The 20912-nt window shown below is 52.0% G+C and overlaps 1 protein-coding gene across 5 annotated transcripts in view; it reads left to right on the top strand.

Moving 5' to 3' along the window:
• The window catches only part of PBX1 (PBX homeobox 1), a 135444-nt gene that overhangs the window by 88812 nt on the left and 25720 nt on the right, over positions 1-20912 (top strand). For 4 of the 5 annotated variants that reach the window (XM_072868963.1, XM_072868960.1, XM_072868961.1 and 1 more), the window contains one exon: positions 18794-19038. In XM_072868963.1, the coding sequence (XP_072725064.1) occupies positions 18794-19038 (245 nt within the window). Of the gene's footprint in view, positions 1-13163; positions 13342-18793; positions 19039-20912 lie in introns of those variants that run through there. The other variant, XM_072868962.1, reaches the window with a different exon arrangement.

Raw genomic sequence — 20912 nt, 5'->3', positions numbered from 1 at the left:
GAGGGCCTCATTGCTTTAATTGACACCTTCCCCTTGCATCCCACGCTCGGCCGTCCCAGCCTCATCCTTCCTTTCATCTTCCTTCTCCTCGAGAGGAAGCGGGGTGTGGTCCAGCCCTCCTCCTTGCCCCTGGAGCCAAGGCTGGGGGAGAAGTGGGGAGACCAAGGGCTGGACCAGGCTGGGTTCAGGAGCACGGTTGGCATCCCTCGCGTGACAGTTTTGTGTGCACTGATCTTCCTGAACGTCGGAGCATACCATGTGGATTTTCTTGCCCCTGTCCTTTTCCAAGGCTCTGCAGAAATGTCTCATGACAATACTCCTGGGTAATTGCTGCCCATAGAAGGACCAGAGCCTGAAGACCTGTAGGATTTCTGGTCATGCCGTGCTGTTTTGGAAGCATCTCTGTGCACTCGTCAGCAAGAGGGAGCGAGGGCTGGTTGCTCTGCAGAGCATGTACTGGCTGTGCTGCAAGGCCCTATAAAGCCCAAAGGGGAGGGCGAAAGGTGGGGACCAGGGGAGCTGGCAGGATGGCTTCATCTTCTCTGGTCATCTCTGATGCAAATTGTGCCTGGCACCCTGGTCAGGGTGTCCTACTGAAATCCGGGAGAGTCTGCTGCTTTCTGGGCCAGGAGGGGGGACGGATGGCCATGGGGTGCTGGTGGTTTGGGGCTGCTGCCCCTTTCCTGGAGGGGACAGCAAAAGCATCTTCTCTCTTTCCCAAATGAATGGGAAGAAGGGTTTCTTGTCCATCATGTGCAGGCTGTGACTCAGCCCGAGCAGGGCCAAGGCTTCCTCTAGAAGGTTGCTCTTTAGGGTGAAGGACCTGTTTGGAAAATCCCATCTCAGGAGCTCCAGGTTGCAACGGGTGCGTTCAGCTCTGGGGAAACTGAGGCACGCAGTGCCTGGGGCTGGTGCTCAGACCAGCTGTGATGGCAGTCACCACTGCCTGGCGTATGGCAGTGACTCCTGTCCCATCCTCTCCTACGACCCGGCCTTGGCCGCTCCATCCAGCGCCCCACAGCTTGCCCACCCCAGCTAGCAGACAGGCTCCATAGTTGGTCCTTCCCTTGGATGGAGGCCTCAGAAAGCTTTGCTGAGACCATGGCTGGTCCTGCAAGGACCAACCCCCGCCTCCTTGCCTGTGCCTGCTGGGAACACGCCATGCAAATAAAAACTAGCTGCCCCCCCCCCTTCCCCTGGCTTTCCTTGCTGGGGGTCTCGTGAACTGAGTCACCTCCAATGTTCAACCCAGGTGGCCAGCACAGGCGACGGGGAGAGGTCTCCTGTGGACCGCGCCGTCTTTGCTCTCTATTTATTTTAAAGTTGGGAGCCCTTTGATGTCTGCCTTTGCAGCTCGTATTCTGCCAGGAGGCTTAAAGCAGCCTGTGTAATTAGCCCAGAAAAATGCCGCTTTCATGTGGGTCGGGGGACCCAAGCAGAGAAGAGATTTCCAAGGGCTTTGTTCTGCTGTGGAGAAATGTTGTTTGGGGTTTGGTGGGTTTCGACAGAGCTCTTCTCACCCTTCCCTTTTTCTCCTACTGTAGGGTGGAGCTCGTGGTTTTGGCAGGGAAAGCACACGTGGCAAGCTGCTGCTCTACAGGAGACGGGCTGTTTGGTTCTGGGCTGGGGTTTCGGGTACGTGCAGAAGAGTCTCATGCTTGGGCAAGGGATCAGCCAGAGCCACGTTCCAGCTGGCTGAGGGGAAGAGTCAAACAACCCAGATATTGTGGGATCACTTCCCACATCTTCAACTTTTTCCTTATTCCCCCTCAAAAGCATCCAAGGCAGGGCACTGCTCTTTCCCAAGCCCCATTATTTCCTGCCCACAGGCGTTGCTGCTTGCACAAATGCATGCCGAGGGGCATGAAGCAAACCAGTGCAATCCCTCACTGGCAGTGAGTCCGTGCTTTCGGTCAGCTCTTGAGCTGGTGATTGCCACAGGTGGGTCGTGGTCAAGGATGGCAGGTCCATGTTTGCTGTCCTGCCAGGGTGTTGAGAGCTGCCGCAGTTGTGCTGTGACTCTGGGCATCCTTTCTTGCACCAGGGGTTTGCAAAAGCGTGGGGCCCTTTGGGTTGCCTTGGCACGACAGGTTGCAGTTTCAGCCTTGCCTTTTACCTGCCTTTCCCTCTGCCCGTAAATCAGCGGCGGCAGGTCCGTGGCCCCGGGGGGCTTTTGCAGCAGGGTGGGTACAAGGTGCTGAGGTCTGTGTGCCTGCCTACGCAGTGGTTACCCACATCCCTGCCTGCATGGCAGTTGCCTGCTGCTCTGCTTGTCTCACTGGTACCTGACTGCAGCATGCTGCCTCTGCTCAGGGCACTTCCCTTGATGCTGAGGCTTTCCAGTGAAGCAGTTTTCATTCCCAGTTGTTAGTGGGCACAACCCGGGTGTCTTTTCTCCCCCTGCCTTTACCTGCTGCCCTCCGGGCAAAACAGGCCATTTGCTTTCCTCTAGCTTTTTGGTGCGAGTAGGGCACTGCTGACCTCCCTGCACTACTGCGTCCACCAAGCCTTTTAGCTTCATTCATCATCCTGGATGGTCCTGGATCAGCACAAGAAGCATCTTCCTGCAGCTGCTGCTGCCCTGGAGGTGCTTTTGCCCCTTTCCTCCCTTTTCTGGGGGGGGCAGATGCATTGCTTTTCACATCTTTTCTGGGACCTGTCCAGGTCCTCCCAGTTGCAGTGGGACCAGCAAAGAGGGGCCAGAGATGCTCCGGCAGGAAAGGTAGAGATGTCCTCCTGCCCTAGGAGGTGGATGTTTTGGCAAACTGGTTTTCAGGATCCTGGGAACTTGGCTTGGGAACATACCTGTGTCAGGGTGATGGTGAGGGGGTGCTCCGATCTTCCCTGTGTGGGCAGGATCTCCCCATCCTGAAAGCAGCAAGAGGCACAGAGCACTTTGGAAACTGAGCAGGAAATGTTGGGGTTTTTTTCCCCCCACTTTTTCCCCACTAACCCTGGGACTTAAAAAACTCCCACAACAAGCAATCCCAACCCACCCAATGAACCCTAAGCCAACAGGTAATTGCATTTCTCCCCAAACTGGGGCTGACGCATAGAGCTAGCTGCTGTGGACGTGGGCAGAGGTCTTACGTTCTCCCTGTTATTTCTCATGTATCTCTTGCTTAAAGACCTTGTGCCATCTTCCTGCCTAGAAGGGACCCGTGGGGCCTCCTTGGGGAGCCCCCTCCTCTTCCCCGGTCTGATTGCTTCAGCTTTCACTTGGGGGATGAACGCATGCAACGGAGGCCCCCGCACATGGGGCACGGGTCCCCGGCGCCTGCACGTGCCGTGCATGTGTACGTATATGTGTTATATATGGGAGTATGGTATTTAGACCACGTTAATGAGCATACAGGAGAGCGGGGAAAATGGATCATTTATGGTTACGATCTGGCTACTGTCAAAATACGGTGTTATTTTGACGGTTGCTTTGTCTTTGCTCTCCGAGCAATATGAAGGTAGTTTCTTAGCAACAAAACTGTGTTCGCAAACAACACCGGTGAAAAACAACCCCCCAGAAGAAGAGGAGGCGGTCTTGAGAGCACCGCTCCCGTGTGTCTCTGGCCACGATGCATCCATAAATTAGATGGAAAACATCTTACTGGACAGCAGGTGTTTGCCCATGGTTGTGGTGCCGTGCAAGTGCTTGCCCCCGTCCCCCCTGGGGTGGGTTGCTTGGGTTGCTATCATCACTGTCCCTTTTTGCAGATGGGTAAACTGAGGCAGCCTGGGAGGGGAGAGTGTCATGGTATGGCCTTTAGGTGACATGGGAGGGTTTGAGCTTCTGCTGAGTGATGCTTGCCACATGGTGGCTGGCAGGTGCTGTCTCAACCTCTCTTGGCCAAGGTCTTCTCCAGGGTCTTGTCCCTGCATCTTAGATGGATCCCAGAAGGAGGGCAGGAGAGAGCTGCCTGCAAATGATTTTGGCAGTGCTTCTCCCATGCAATTTGGAGTGTCTCTCCTTTGAAGGCAGCGCTGGGCCTGGTGTCTGCGCTGACGTTGGAGTCCATGCGAGCAAGCGGTTCCTCCAGCCAAGTATCTGCCAGGCTGTGTCGGGAGAACTTTTATCATTTCTGTCACAGACATCACAACTCGCTTGTCTTACCATACATCTTCCTAAATGTGACAGAATATTCAGCTGTTATTAATTGAATACTCCCTAATTTAACTGCTTAGCACAAGGGAGAGCGACTGGTTTGTCTCAGCATGGAGAGCTGCTGATGGGCATGCAGGAGGTTTTGGGGTGCAGAGTGGTGATTCGGGGAGTGAAATGGGGCTTTTGGACTTGTTAGTGTGGGTGGCCCCTCCCTGCATGGGCCTGATCCTGATCCTCATCCTGCCAGGGAAGGGCTCCAATGTCTGCTGTGGCTCCTGGTCCTGGGGCACATGGCCAAGCACAGGCTGGAGATGCTGAGGACATTGCTGCCTCTCCATCCCATCCTGATGCTACTGTCTGGGGATGGAGGGGAAGGACACCCTGGGAGTGTGGCCAGGAGCTGGTGATGCTTCCTGGGTGCCTGGGAGGGAAGGCTGGTTTGGACCGGATTGTCCCAACCTCCATTCGGGCACCTGGAGGTGACACCTGGGGTGGGTAAATCCCTTCTTCTCTGCTGAGCTGCTGGAAGCAAAGCTCAGGCCCTTTTGCGGGCTCCTCGCCTGAATTTCAATGCCCATTGTGGCCTGGCCATCCCCTCAGTCCCCAGCAGATCCCAGTTATGGCCCCTTGTCTTCCTCCTCTTCCTTAACATCCACCTCCAGAGTCTCCAGAGATGTCCCACGTGCAGACTGGTTGTTATTGTAGGGTTGCTGAGAAGCTCGGCTCCTTCGGAGGATGCGGGAGGCAGCCGTCCTCGCTCTCACCTGGGTGCCAGGCAGGTGGGGGCCTGTTCTCTCCAGACACCCCAGCCCCGTGCCCACTTGCACACGCGCGTGCTCGCGTCTCTCTGCCGCTCTCCCAGAAAGTTCAAACCCGGAGTCAAGTTTATTGTTTCTATCTCGTTTATTTTAAGTATAGTTTTACACTTTATTATATGCTGTGACATCTTAAATGGAGCCTGTCACTCTATCTTGACTACTGCTAGGGGCTACAGCCACTTACTGTGTCAGGCTTTTCGGCAGCCCTGATTAACGATATCAAAACGAATGGATCCCGGCGCAGGCACAAGCACGAAAATCAAGGGGTGATTTGCATATTCAAATTGTGCACGACATGGAAAGGCTACAGCTCGTGCAAGTGTTGCACCAACACACGCCATGGATGCACACATGTGCTGCCATGCATCCCTGTGTACGGGACCTACACATGTTGGTAAGGGTTGTACACACCTACGTCTATTTATTTAGTATCTTCAGCTAAAAGGAAAAAGCCTTGCCCTTTTTTCCCCCATTTTTTTTCATCTCCCCGGACAATATATCAATTAGGATAGCTAGATGGAGTAATATATTTTTTTCTCATGAGCCTCTTGGGATATGTTGCAGAATTACCCATGCAAATGCTTTTTTTTCCTGAAAGTAACATTTTGTTAGGTTAATTCATGCACTGGAAAACAAACTTTCTGTTCTTCCAGTCCAATCTCCACTTACAAGTCAGGTTTTTGTAACCCTGTCATTAAAATGCGAGGTAGCCTACAGTAATTTGAATATTTCATTCTGCCGGCTGCTAATGCACTCTGCATTACAGATGGTACTTGCTCCATCCTTCTGGACTGGGTTCAATTATAAATGAAAGTAGGGAGCTGAGATTTGTCTTTTTGTCTCTGCTTAGTTGGAATAACACAATAAAGCTTGATGGGTAGGAATTCCTCAAGCTGCCTCCTCTTTGCCTGCGACGTCTCCCGTGTAGCTTTCTCCTCTCGATAGCGGATCCCGCTTGCCTTTCAAGTCGATCCTGGAGTATTTGTGTTGGCAATGGTGGGGTTTTTCACAAGTCATTTTTGGCTCAGATGCGTTGTATCCCCTTTTTGGAAGTGCTCAGTTCAGTCCTCCTCTTCCTCTCTGTTTATTTGCTGGCCTCTGCATCCCCTTTTGCATCCCAGGCAGGGAGCAGTGGTAGGAGAGACCTGCTTGGGCTGGGGAAGGAGGGTGCTGCACGGCTTTCATGATGGTGGGGACACTGCTGGGATGGTGGGGACATCTTCACCTCCCGGTGTGTCCCTTTCTAAACCGGGACAGGGACGACAACCCAGTCCTCAGCCAGAGAGAAGCGATGGGGATGCAGAGCAGCCCTCCTGCATCCCAGGGTTGCTGCCATGGGCTCTTCCCAAAGCCCCTGGGAATAACAGGGCCCCTGGAGATCCAAAGAAAACATTTACCTCTGCTTCGTGATTAACAAAAAGGGGGGTCGCAAACCTATAGCCCAGCTGCGCGGGGTTCTATATTACATACAGATGCCTTTTGCGAGCTCCTTCCCTGTCCCTGGCCAGTAAAAGCAATATTGCCGAGGGAGTCGGAGGAGGTGAGGGCAGGGCTTTCAATTTGGTTTTACATTTACAAGGACCAGATGGCCTCGCTGGAGATGATCTTTGATCTGGGACGCAGCCGGAGTCGGGCAAAGATTTTTTTTTTTTTTTGCTCCCTTTTTAATCTCCTCTCTGTTTATGGCAGGGGCCTCTCTTGCAAGAGCAGGGGGTAGCTGTGCGTCCGTCTATCTGGCTAGCACACCGTGGGGCTGGGTGTCAGCCCCCCTCTGCCCGAGGGTGCTGTCGAACCGTGCGGGCGGGTGGACTTGGTGGTAAAGCCCCGAGCGGGGTTGTCCGAGGTAGAAGGCAGAGCCAGATCCTGTTACACCACCACCCCACAGCTTAGAAATCTGCGTCAACAACCTCTTTCATGGAATATAATTAAACACACACAGCCACCTCGAAACAGAAATGCCACTAATTGATTCTTTTTAATTATTTTTCCCTATTTTCTCTGGTGTCTTGCACCCTTCCAGCAGTGCGGAGGTGTAGGGGCTCTCTCCTCCCCTCTTGCCTTGCCAGTTTTGCGTTTCTTTCTTCCCCCCACATGTTTTGAATGGAGCAGGAGCGAAGGCAGCCGATCCTATTTCACAAGCGCTTGGACTCTTGCAGCACTCTCCCTCCTGTCCAAACAGATCGTTTACAGAAGGGGCCTCTATTTAAAGAAGGAACTGAACGTTCAGAGCTGTTTTCTGGCCTTAAAACGCTGCCGACCGGCTGTTGCCTTTCAAAGAGTCGGGCTTTGTCTGACGTGCTCAAGGACCAAGTTTGATGCCGGGCTCAGTAGGTCGGCACAGTGGTGGGAGGGACTGAGCATCGTGCAAAAAATGTGCTCATTTATTTGCCCAAGAGCATTGAATCTCGGCAAAGTTGGGTTCAAGATCGCGTGTCTTAGCCTTGCGAGACTGATGGACTGTCTAGGCTTGGGCAAACTTGACCTCTCTGTGGTGCTGTGGGTGGGACAAGCTTGGAAACCAAGCAAACAGAAGAGGAGCATTCAGGTAGGCTTTGGTGTCATCTATGTATAGCATAGAGAGACCTTTTGTGTAAGGCAAGTCTGCAAGGACTTAGATGAACATTGAGTCCTGGAGAGCCGTGGTGCTTCAAAAACACACAGGCTGACATGCATATTGGCTCAAGGAGGCTGGCTCTGGTCCTGTCATCTAGGTGACATCTGTAACAGTGTGAAGTGGCCTGATACTGTCCCAGTAAAGGCCATCACTGAAAGTAAGTGCCTGAAGTTGTCTAGGGGCTGATGTGTTGCATCTGAATGGTGGCTACATTACAGGAGTTGGGGTGGGATTTCCGATACCTTTGGTTACAGTTGCTTCTTGTGTTTTGGATTTGACCTATCCTCATAGGCATATAACTTACTTTCAGGTCACATTTTTCATGGAGAAGGCTTTGAATCACCTGGTACCGTGGCTGGGGGAGAGGTGGACATGGGGAGGGATGGTTTCTGATGCATCTGAAATGGAAGACCCCTGTCCCTTGGGGAAGAGCAATGTCCATCCTCCATGAGGCAGAGACCCTGGGCCATGGCTGACCTCAGAGAAGACGATCACCAACAGTAGGCACTTCTGATCCACTCGTACTCAGCAGTGGCTGCAATCTCCCCTCTGCCAGGGCTGGTTTCCTACTGCAAAACCCAGCCCTGAGGTTTCACCCTGGGTGGAGAGTCCTTGCTTAACAGTTGCTTCTTCCTTATATTTTGCTTCCCTCTTGTCTGTGTGCACCAAAAAAAGGATATACTTATCCTGCAGCCACCTCCTCCAAGCACCGAGGAATGAGGCTGCCTTCAAGTAAGCAGGAGTGACAAGGACCATGCTCAGCTCTTGCCTCGCATCAGAAGGTCACTGCTGGAAATAGGAATGTGGTTCTGAGAGAGCGTGCCAGTAAACAGGAGGTGGGGAGGTCCCTTGGCAGTGGAGGGAGAGGACATGGCCCCAGGGCGCTCTGCGATGGGAGGCTGTTACATGTCTGTCCCCAGCTTTTGGTAGAAGACGTCTGTCATGGTTCTGCGCTGCCTGCTTTGGGAGAGAGAAAGGGAGGGAAAACCCAGTGTATTTCCTGTGATGGCTTGGCTCTGAGATCTGAAGCTTTGGAAAATCTATATTGCACAAAATCTTGAATCTAGCCCAAAGTAAGACCATCAACGTGGCGACAGAGCGGCAGTGCTCTTGGCCGTGTGATGGGCAGTTGGTACCTTCAAGTTATTTTGCAAACCCGAGACTTGAGTGGGACATTGCCATCTAATGAGCTTGAAGCCAGCTTTCCTTGGATGGAATCTCATGGATCATCTTTTTTTGAAGAATGGCAGGAGAAGGGAATCTGAAATGCAGCTTTTCAGCTTAGGCTCTCACCAGTCTTTTCACCTATGACTTTCTTGCCCTGGCCGCTTTGTGCATCAAGCAGCCGTTCGCAGGCGCTGCGTGTCCAGGGGAGATGACCTTTCCAAGAGGGGAGCAGGCTGGAAAGGCAGCTTCCTTCTGGGGGGAAAACCTCTCTTTGTTTGTTCTCAGGTTTCAGGGCTTGGCCTGGGGCGGTCGAAATGGGACCCTTGTCCTCAGAGGGGCTCTGGGGGCCCTGGCTTCTCATTAGCAGATTCAGCTCATTCAAAGGACCCATTTCTTTTCAGCAAGGAGAATTCATATGCAAAGCACCACGCTGGAGCAGGAGGCAGATCCCAGCCCAACTGGCGTTGGAGGGGGGGGCGGTTTATGGCTGGACCTGTCCTGGGAGCAATCCCGTCTTTTTGTTTGCTGATTTGTTCCTGCGGGGCTTAGGGAGCCCCGTGTCCGTTCTGTGCTTCAGGCTGGGACCCGTCTCCAGACGTGACCAACACCAGGTCCGAGCCATCTCATCTCCTGGGGTGGGGACGATGGCTTGCTCTGTCCCTCAGTGACAATTTACTGTCTTGGTGCTGTGGAGGGGACTCTGGTCCATCACCCAAACTCCAGCAGGAGAAGGTGAGGTCCTGGTACAGCAGGTGTTGTGGTTGGAGGGACAGAGGCACAGCCCTGTGTTTAACCGCCTATTCTTCTCATTGCAATAGCAAAATCTGATTCTTTTGCCTGATATTGCAATCTAGGGTTGGAAAAAATCCCAAATGCACTCCAAGAGGTGTGGGAGGGGGCACGTGTGCGTGTTTGTGTTATCCTCCTCCCCTCCGCTGCCTGTAATGCCAATTTACCATCCCAGCCCCTGGCTTTTATCCGTGGCAGATGCTGCTCCCCTGAGCCAGGCTAGCCTGTGGTCAATTAGCTGGGTTACATCTTCTGCTCAAATCTGGCCCAGCAGCAGAGCAGCGCTGAATCTCGCCCTGCTTTCCTTTATCTCCTGCGGCTGCTGCTCCGGGCAGCTGGAGGTCGGTCCCGGTGCCCATCCCGGGCCCGCGGCAGGGGCTGGGGTGAGATGGAGAAGGCTGGGTGGCCGCAGAGAATCTCTCCCTTACCGTGTGGTCCCTGCAGATGGAGAATTTGAGACGTGCTGGGTTTGCCTATGCAGATAAGAGATTGATTACGCTTCACAGCTGTAACTGGAGCCTGCTAATCCTGCCCTGCTTAGGAAGGGGAAAACTGCTTCGTGAGATAAGCCAAGTGTGGGATTGCTCCAGCCCGCTTCAGCATCACTCCCCAGCGTCAGCTTGCTTCATGGCCAGACCATGAGCCTGGCCTGGGGATGTGTGAGGTGCTCAGCAGGATGGGGAGGGGACCTGTGTGCAGCCAAAATTTATCCGTGCTCTTCAAAGGGAAGAGTGCCAATAAGACAGGGTTGACCCCTCCGCACCCAGAGTTTGGCTCTGGGCGGATGGGTTGTTTGCAGAGTGTTATTGGGGGAAGTGAAGTTGATTTGCTTAATTAGGTGGAGTTGTGAGGGTTTGCTGCTCTGTGGGACATGGCAAAGGTGGGCTTGAAGCTGCCATAACTGGGAGGGGAGGAGGTGGTTTGTCCACTGGTGGGGCGGTTGGCTTTAGTTGGCTTGTTTTTAATGTTTGCAAGCACTTCCAGCCTGCTTTCTGCCACTAAACTGCCTCTGTTCAGTGAACTGCTCGTGGTGCAAGAGGTTCAATCAGCTCTGACTTCTGAGTGCTACCTGCCCTCAAATTTCAGATATGAAAATTACAGCTGGGAGTTTCACTGCCAAAACCGATGGGACTTGACCACCAGCCTGCAGTGAAACATCCATGAGTAGACATGGCTTGTGGCATCGGGACTATAAAGACAGAAATAGAAAATATTTCAATATGATCCACAATGGTTCGTTCAACCACAACATAGCAATAACTGGGCTTGTAGGGACGAGGTCAAAAGTTTCTGTACCTGGCTCAGTTACTAGCCATGAGCTAAACTGGTTGGCAGGAGCAGGACACGGGGAAGGACTGGAAACATGAGCTCATCTCGGTTCATTCAGCTTCCCAAGGAGTCACAGTTCTCAGGGGATCTGGTTTTCAGTACTCACCACAACATTGTGCCTTATTTTTGTGGAAAGGGCTATTTTAGATCATTTTCCAGTGTGGGGGAGATTTCCCCCCCCCCCCCCAATGTGTTAGTGATAATTTTCCAGACCTTTTGAGCATTTTGCTGCCAGATCCTCACTCGCTATGGCAACCCATTTGGCATTTGGGATGGGGTTAGGAGAAAACTGGTGCAGACTCTTTGCCAGCGCTATGAAATACGTGTCTCTCTTCTGCAGCTTCCATGGCACATGCAAGCTGCATCTCCTGAAGTGATGGAGAGCTGCTGCTGGGAGCTGAGAAACTTTTTGGCATGTGATAAATTCCCCTCTCCCATTCCCCACACCCCAAAATTACCCTTCTCTTTATCTAGTGAGGATAGATCAAGCTGTAGCCCTATATGTAGTACCGATTTCGGAGGGTAATTCAGGCTCTTTTCTGAATTTGGGGTGGATTCAGCAAATAATTTGGACTCTTCCACCCCAGAAGGATGGGAAGTTACTGTTTTTTAAAGCAGCTTGGTTGTTTTTAAATTGACCCAAATTTTGATTTAGAAAAAGAAGGAGAGGGAAAATGATAACATGAAATGGGAGGAGAAGATTTCATTTTTGATTCAGGAAACATTTTTGATTGATCTGAATTTGGGTTGCGATGCAAGTTCCCAAAACTGGTGGTGGGTAGGAGGGGGTTCTGGGGGAAGTGCCACTGCCCTGAGCATCTGATGCTTCTGCTGCTGATCATGGCCTTGGTTGGGTCTCTAGTAGGTCTTGTTGTCCACGGCTGGAGCTGGCCTCTGGGACTAGATGGACCATTACTCTGAACTGATGTGACTTGCTCCTGTCTCTGGGGGAGTATGTATCTTATCACAATTTTGTGTGCTTTATGGACTGAAGGAACACTTCTCCACCTTTCAAAACATCTCTCACAAAGTTGTTTAAGTGCTTTGTTTCCGAACAGCCCTGATGGTGGTTACTCCCGTGATGGGAGAGGAGGTGGGTTTGCAAGGGTCCAGGGTGGCTTTGCAGTGCTTACGGGTACAAGCCTCTCTCTTTATTTGTTGCTGGGATATTTGGTTTGTTTTATGGCTTTAGACTGTGAAAATTCATGACAGAAACAGCCATTTTGCCAGCTGAAATTTTCCATGCCTCATCTCACGGCAGCCTGTTTTGGAAAATCTGAGCAAAAATCTGTTCATCCATTTGTAAGTTTCGGAAAGGTTGAAATGAGGAGGGTAACTTTTATGTCAGTTGTAAGGAAAAAAAACCCTACTTCTCTTAATTCCCGCTTCCTGGAAGGGTGTGTGTCTGTGTATTTGGAAATTCCAACTTCTGTTTATGTAGGAAATAGGTGTTTGTGTTTTGATGTTGATTTTCTCAGTGGCTTTATGTAAACATGGTGAATATATGGAACCCAGGTTTAAAACTCCCTGTGATTACTTAACATTGAAGTGCTCCACCTTAGTTACTGAGATTGTTGATAGCCATTTAATGTGGACACCATATGTTTTGCCGAGAAGACATTTATATTGCTGTCTGTCACATGGACCCTTGAATGAGCGGTGTGAAGACCCAGCCGGAGGTGCTTTAGTATCCTCCACAAAGCTCTGAGAGTTTATTTATTCCTTCTGAGCGTAGGGTCTTGAAGGTGACTTTGTGTTTAAAGAGAAGATCCAAGACTTTTCTTTGCGTCTGGGGTTTGCTGTTGCAGAAGAAAGTAGGCTGCAAATATACTTGCATAGGGAAAAAAACAGGAGCTTAGGTAGGCGCATGGGATCTGGGGGCTTTTCTGCACAAAGAAAGCTTGGGAAGAGCAACTCAAGCCCATGCCATGACACATCAGCCAAGGAAGCAAACCCCAACTCTCCTGACTTGGTTGTGACCACACGTATGAGTATGAGGAGGATGCAGACAGACAGCCGCAAGCCACTTAATGCGTAACTCTCCTCAAATACGAGGCAGATGGGAGTATTTTTGTACCAGGTTCAATGCTGTTGATCTTCAGCGTTCACAAATGTAGACTCAGGCCCCGGAGAATACTGAGATCGGCTTAAAATAAGGTGATTAGTTACCAGTTTTGTTAGCAGGGGCATTTATCGACATTGTGGCTGTCCCCCTGTTTACTGGCTGTTGTTTTAGACCTGGAGGTGTAAAAACATATGTTTAAAGAAAACCGGTGAGCTCATGTGACTCCTGAAGCTGGGACTCCATGAGCCCAAGTGAATATTGCAGATGGTGGTTAAATTGTAAAAGGTCGGAAGAGGGCTGATGTTCAATGTGTGTTTCAAAGCCTGGCTGTGCACTGCGTGGATCTGTGCAGGAGTTTTGGAGTTCCCAAGGAGGAGCTGCCATGCCTTCGTTGTCCATACAGCAGGGGCACCCACCAGTCCAGGAGAGGATTTGGGCAAGACCTCGTTCATCCGATGCACAGGTGAGGTGTCCGTGCTTCAGTGGCAGATGAGTGCCTTGGTGGGGAAGGAGGCATCTCGCGCCGCTGTGGCTATGCAAGAGGACAGCGAGAGCAGCTATTAGTGCTCCACCAGCAGCATTGCTGTGCCAGGCACCTCTGGTTTCCCCACAGGAAAGTCATGCCGAAGGGCAGCTTACGGCCCGGCGGCCATGGCAGAGGAATCATCCACCTCTGTTAAAACTCTGTTGTTGGGTGGGTTGTTCCCCCCCCAGTACATCTTAGGCACAGTGGAGGCAGGAAAGAAAACCCTTCTGAAAATCACAACCTAATTACTCCCATCTGCTCCGGCACTGCTTCCCATTTCTGCCTGCCAGGATGCTTGTCTCCGATGCTAAGTAGCACATTATTTTCGATAAGTTGCAATCATTTACTTGAAATCTCCTTCTCCTTTAAAATGTCCCCCTGGAAAGGCAATTCAGCAAGTTGGGAATGGGCAGAAGCAACCACAAGAAAACCCATGCGGAAGCAGCCCAGCTCAGGTGGGAGGGCAGCGCTCCTCCAGTACTCATTAAAACCATGCAGCAGGTTTCTTTTTGGGGTGGATTTGTTTAAACGCCCAGCCGCTGGGACCAGCCCTTGGCTGGTGGTGTCAGCGAACAGAGCTGTAGAGGAACTGCCAGCTCATGTAGTTGGAAGGGATCTTAACCAGGTGGTCACAGCATATTTCACAGGACTGCGGTTTTGACCGCTGAAGTTGGTGGATAGTCAAGGAATCCTGGTCCTGTGCAGCAAAGCTCTCATGAGCGGCTGTGCTGGCTCTGGGGACCTCTTCTTTTTCAACATCGCAAACTGGGTTTGCTTTGTGTCGTTCACTGTGTCTTCTTCCTCCAAGATGTCCCCATTGCATCCCTGGAGAGGCTGTTCCCACTGCTCCACCTTGCCTTAGCTTCCTCCAGTGTCTCCTGTTTGTCCATAGCCTCCTCCAGTGTCTTCTGCTTGGTCTTTGGCTTCTACCCCAGAAGCCCTGGCCAGCACCTAACTGGGGATGAGCGCACACACATGCAGTGGCACCCAAGGGCAGACACAAGGATGAGAAACGGTGGGGAGTGCTCTACCACTGCAGCCTACATCCCCTTGTGAGTGGATATATCCCATGCTGGGAGTCTGGCCGGGACAGGCCCCTGCTTCCTGCATCTCCTCAGCTTGAGGACACTGACTGCAAAAGGATAAATTGCCCTTTCTAGAAGACAGGTAGAGCTTGGAGGTATGAGTATCCTTTTCTGCTGTCACTGCTGAGCCACAGTCTCCTGCTAAGCTGCTGCCATCACCCCTATCATGTTTGATTGCCTTCATGATGTTGTTCTGCTTGTGTTACCTGCACACCTCTGATCTGGAGGGTTTGGAAGAGGTGGAGAGCAAAGAGTTGCTAGCTGATGCATTTTGGGGTGGTCTTGGAGAAGAGAGGTGGCAGTGTGCTCGGCTCCTGTCCTCCTCAGGTCCCTTTGGAAAAATGCTCCCAGGAAAATGGAGTAAATAAGGGAGGGGATGGTGGTGTGGAGGACCAGGAGGAGCCTGGTACCCACCTTTGTGGGTTTCTTAGGTGTCTTCACAGCCCCAGACCATCCCCAGGGTGCAGTCCATTTTGAAGGCACATGCCAGCGCCATGTCTGGCAAGGGCTGTTTCTCCTGCCCTGTGCCCCCCACCCTGGCTGCATGGCTGCCCCTGTGCGCGGGGACACCAGGCACAAGTACCATGGTGTGGGGACACAGACATGTATGGGGTGCTGGCTGCCTATCTTGTCTGAGCATGGGGCTGGCTGCTCTGCAGGCGCTCCTTGGAGATGCCCAGGTTGGTGGGAAACATCTTGGAGCATCTGAAAGCTTTGGCGACTTGATGCAGTTTCCATCCCGCATCCCTGAATCGCAGGGCAGGCAAGGAGCCGGGGAGCTATTTTCAGCTTTGTCTCCTCGCCTGATTCTCTGAGGCCAGTTCTGCCACCGAGCCAGCCCAGGACTCGGACGATGTCCTCTGCAGACCGTGGCTGTGATACCTGGCTCAGGAGGAAAAAGGAGCGAGCATGTGAGCTGGGAGCCATTTCCCAGCTGCTGGAACGGGTCTCCATGACCCTGGTGGCGTCTGTGACCGGACCGCAGGCTGGTGGCTTGGCGGTCTCCAGCTGCTCCCGCTGCTGGCGTCGGTGATGGTGACCCTGCCACAGCCGCGAGCCGTGGGGCGGCCACGCTCCTTGGTTCCCCTCCGCGGTCAGCCGGGCAGCGTTTCACAGTGGTGACAAGGCGCATGGTTTGGCTTTGCTTTTAAAATGCATCCATATATATGTGTATTTGCATGTATGAGTATTTATATTTATATATAAAAAATGCATTTTGAGGCAGCAGGTGACCTCAGCAAGGGCCGAGCACCCTCTAGCGGCATTTGCTGCGGCTCCGGGGGCTGCCGAGCCAGCAGGAAAGCGGCCAAGGACAGAAAGTCTTGCATGAATTTTCCTCCCCCCGGCTGCCAGTCGCTATCTTTCTTTTTGTTCTTCCCCTTTTTTTTCCCTCTCTTTAATCAGGAGCAGCAAATGGCGTATCCTTGGGATGCCAGGGCACAGGCAGGAGCTCGCCCGCAGCCCCTCGGCTTCAGCTTGCTGCCAGACCACGGAGGATCATTCTGCTTAATTTATTTTATTTTGATTTGGTGGGAAAGCTGGCAGCCTGGGGAGAGTGGGGGCCTTTCTTAATCGGCTGCCCAGGTACTGCGGTCGGGTGCTGCCTGTACTGGTTCACCCCAAGCCCCCTGGCCAGTGGAGTGGGGGTCACATCCCATCACGGGGAGCATTTTGGAGGGTCGGATCTGCCGAGGAGCCCAGCACCCCTGGGCATCCTGGCAGGAGGTGTGTTGGAGCCAGGCACAGCACTGGGAAGATAAAAAAGGAGCTTTTAAATAATCATTTTGTCTTCTCCTTGGCTGAGCGCAGCCTTCCAGGGATAAATAGGCAGCATCAATTCTGCTTAGACACATTGGTCTTTCCATTTATTTACTCTCTAGCCTTATTCCGAGCGGGCAGCCAAGCCCAGGCCATCTCCGCACGGTCCCCGGCTGGGTTCAGGTCTCTGCAGCAGGGACACGTGTCCATCCGTAGGATGCTCAGGATGCACCCACCCAGCGGGTGCTGGTCTGTGCGTGTTGCAAGGTAATAAAGCTCAGGGGTTATACAGTGCTTTTCATCAGGAAGCAGCTTTCTAAACATCAACTAATTAATCACTCGTGCCTACCTGTCAGGTCAATGATTCCTGAGATTTTTAATCTAAAAATATTTCCCTTTTGAAATCCAGATGCACCTGTTTTGGCAACTCCGCTTTTGATTTGTTTATCAGGTTTTGTTTGGGGTTTGTTTTTTTTTTTAACCTGTGTTGCTTTCCATTTGTATTTGGGCTTTTGATGTGCTTTAATTTAGTGATTTTTTTTCTTCTTTTTGTCCTGGAAGAATAGGAAATTATTCTCTTTTTTTTCATAGCAAGTTTATCTCTCCCCTGTAGTGCGTCACCTTTCCTCTTCTCTTTTTAAGGATTTTGGCTACCTTTACCTCTTGTTTCAGTTTATGGACTGCAGATCCCAAACCATTTTCTTGATGAAATCTGACCTCTCCCCTTGGATTTATTCCTCAGCGGAGTGCATGGCTGGGTGCTGGCAGTGCCATGGGAAGCCTCCCGTGGTGGAGGGGGATGTCGGACCTGTCTCCTCGGGGCTCGGCAACTGGCACCCGGCTCCAAATTGGCACCATGCCCCCATCCCTCCATATAGAAACGATCCTCCCTAGTGTGGAATTATTTATTATTAGCTCTTCTTATTGGCAAATTTACTCTTGTTGGGCTTTTTTCTATCTTTTTGTTCCCCTGACCTTCCCACCTTTGTTGACAGCAAATGTTTTAATCACAAAAATGCCAATAAATGTTGGAGTCCTGAAAATAAGATTTCAGTGAGTTTGAGGCTTAAAAAAAAGTTCTTTTTAGTGTTAGACAAACTCCTCAACAGGGTCTTTTACTGCAGTTTTATACTGATAACAGCTATATCTTTAACTTATCTCAGAGTGAGGAAGACCATACTCGGTGTTGGCCCAGGTGTTTCAGCTGCTCTGGTTTTACTTCTTATTGCCAATTGATTTTAGACTTTTTTTTTTTTTTTAAATGACAGGAAAAATCACTTGCTCTTGTTTGCATTGTGGATTCGGGGGGTCAAATTAATCTCGGGTGTAAGTGGGCACAGCTTTATGAAAATCCACGCAACATTACCCAGCTCTGGATGTGCCACTAGTGTGTGCGCTGGGGGTGGGGGTGTGTGTGTGTGTGCGTTTACAAAGTGCTTTGAGCTCCTGTGCCAGACGAGATGGGGAAATACAGTTTGTTTCTCTTAGGAAATGCCTTTTTTCTTCACTCATCAAGGATTTATTTTAGTTATTTTGCAGCTGTGCACACCTGTGTGTGTGCATGTGGAAATCTCAGGTTACGCTTCTGTGTTCAAAGACAGACTATGGCAGGGACGCATGTGGTTTTTCCAGGAAAGCCCTTGCACGAGGATGACTTCTACTCAAAGCAATAACCGAGGCGGGGAGTACAAAGAGGGGAGGAAAATTCTCGCCTTGGCAAGTCACTCTGGGAGGATTGATTTATTATCACCCCTTTTCTTAGCACGTTTTAGACTTCACTGGAACAACTGGATTATTAAAAAAAAAGGTGCTTTCCAAAGAATAAAAGTTATTTCATATAGTTTTTTGCTTGCTTTTCCACTGGGTGGCTAAAAGCACAGCCTTGCAAGCCCCCTTCGTCTGTATTTAAAGATGGGGAAACTGAGGCACAGCCAGTCCTGGGCTCTGGCTTCCTCCTCTGCCATCTAGGGTTGGGGGGGGTTGATGGCTGATGCAAATGGTGCGGGATCGGTCCGTAAATGACACGCTAGGTGACACAAGAGGCCCCTGGGGCGAGCTGAGGTCTGGGCTAGAGACTCCTGACTTCCCATCCTGTGCTTGAATCGAGATACAGTCCCTATCACTTCTTGCAGCAAGAATGGGTAAATTTGTTGGTTTTTTGATTGGTGTTGCTAGCAGTTTCACTGCGTATTTGACCGCAAAGCGTGGCTTTCTGGGTTACCTCTGTGGTGAGCTCTCTGCTGGCTCTGCCCTACTTCTTCACTGTGGGAAGGAAGGGAAGAGGCAGGGAGGGGAGTGGGGGGCTGGAGTGCCCCCATAGCTGCTGCTGGGCTGGAGGGCCCAGGCGCTGTGCTTGCACTCAGAGCACTGGGATGCAGCCTGCCTCTTGGGGTACCCTTGGGAAAGGAAGAAAAGCCCCGTTGGTGGGGACTGAGCCTTGCCAGTCCAACATGGGATGAGCATCCCCTTTTGGATGAACATCCCCTTCCCCGAGTTAAGCCCTGGGCGCGACTCAGGCTTTCCTCTCCCCTTTGTGTCTCCTGCAGTGTTGAGCATCCGGGGAGCTCAGGAAGAGGAGCCCACAGACCCGCAGCTGATGCGGTTAGACAACATGCTCCTGGCCGAGGGGGTAGCGGGCCCTGAAAAAGGAGGCGGCTCAGCCGCCGCTGCCGCCGCTGCTGCTGCATCAGGAGGAGCTGGCTCCGACAACTCAGTGGAGCATTCCGACTACAGAGCCAAACTCTCCCAGATCCGGCAGATCTACCACACGGAGCTGGAGAAGTACGAGCAGGTAACAGGCTCCTTCGTGGCGAAGGGCAGGGCTGCCCAGGGGTGGTTGTTAGGGATGGCGGGAGCAGGAGCTGGAGCGGCCGGGAGAGCCGCCGTCCGGTGCCAGCACCGCAGCGTGGATGAGCACAGCCTGGATCGCTACTGACATCTATTGTTAGGAGTGTACGGGCAAATGCAAACAGTTGCTTGGTATTGGAGTGAAAACGTGCTTTTTTAGGGTTTGGAGGGTTGGGATTTTGCACTGGGATGTGGCAGGAGAATAGGCTTGGCATGGGGTGTCCCTTTGATTTTTGCTTTTCACTCCTCCCCTAATATATTTCCAAAAATTGGCTCTGTGAAGGGGGAGTCCTCTTCAAGGTGCTGGCCTCGGTGCAGGCAGTTTTCCAAGCAAGGCTTGAATTAAAATCTTTCCTGAATATTTTTTCTGCTTGCAAAGTTCTTTTTCCAGAAAAAAAATGTGTCCTTTTTCTTGTGGAAAATGATTCTTAAAAAAAAGAAAAACTATTTGGGTCATGAATGCAGCTATTCGTAACACTGACAATTGCATGAAAAGCTTCGCAGGCCAACGCTCAAAACCGGTTTCTTTCAAACGCTTCCAGATGTTTTGCAGACCTCTCTTTGCTGCCGCACGGCTTGCCCTTGTGATGAATGTAGTTTCTGTCCCAAGGCTGTGGTTTATGGAGTGCGAGCAAGAAAGCATCCCTCGTCTTTGGGTGCAGGATGGGCTCCGTGGCCAGGCCTGGGCAGGGTTTCAGGTCTCTGATTTAACTCTGTCTCTGCCGATGTGAGGGGTTGTGAGTGGCCACCAGTGCCAGGGGCTGGATGGGTGAGCCAGCCCAGCCCCCATTTTACCCGGCTAACTGGATGCATGGTGGGGCTGAGGGATGGCTCGCCCCTTCAGGTGCCTTGTTGGCCAAGTTGAGGCTGCTGGGCGGCATCTTCAGACCTATGCCTGGGGGTGGTGTGGAGCTATCTTAGATGGGTGCCCCTGGGTTGGAGCTGGAGTCAGGGTGGCCAGGCAGGGCCGTGGCGTTGGAGAAGCCGAGCATGGTCACACCATGAAAGGCATTTTGGCAGAGCGTTAGAGGAGGAGGGGTGGCAGGGCACAGGGAGCAGGCAGAGGGCAGGTTGGAAGGATGACCTTTGGTGGCTGTCCTCAGCCATTGCTGTCACTCCCTCGAGGCACGAATGCAGGGTGGTGCAGCATGAAGGACCCTCAGCCATCTCACGTGGGTGGGAGTGGAGAGCACTCCAGGGCTCATCATTCAGCCCCCAGGCTGAAGAGGGGGAGAGAGACCCCATGTCCTCTGCCACCCAAGCCCAAGGAGAGACCCATGAAGGGCAGAGCCAGCAAGGACCCTTCTCCAAGGGCACAGCTAGGGACACTCCTTCCTCCCCTTGGGCGGAAGTTTTGTTTGTTTGCTTCTCTGGTTTTGTTTCTCCAACATTTTTGCTTCCCAAAGGGATACCCAGGCGAGAGAAGCCTTTACCCAGCCCCATGGGGTGAGGTGGACCACCCCATCTTTCCTTTTCACAACCCACTGATGGGGTTGGTTTTGGCACCGAGTTGCTTTGCAAATGGCTGTGCTGGGGCACATCCGGGGTATCGTCACCCACAGTCCTGCAAAACCAGGGTTCAGGGTTTCTCAACCTCCATCCCTCTCTCCAGTCCCCTTGTTGGTGGCTGGGGGAGCTCAGCGCCTGGCTTCGCACAGAGTCTGGCTGCTGCTGTGACAGCACGGCGCTTGCCTGCAATTTTGCCTTTTATGCTCTTTATTTCACGCCAAGAGGAGACAGTCTGAAATTGCTCGGGCATCTGGGAGCAAAGAGGCGCCCGGCTGAGAGCTCTGGTAGCCAGTGCTCACCCCAGGAGAT

The sequence above is a fragment of the Ciconia boyciana genome, chromosome 7, assembly GCF_034638445.1.
Source record: "Ciconia boyciana chromosome 7, ASM3463844v1, whole genome shotgun sequence".
NCBI lineage: Eukaryota > Metazoa > Chordata > Aves > Ciconiiformes > Ciconiidae > Ciconia > Ciconia boyciana.
This window is presented reverse-complemented; position numbering and strand designations above follow the sequence as displayed.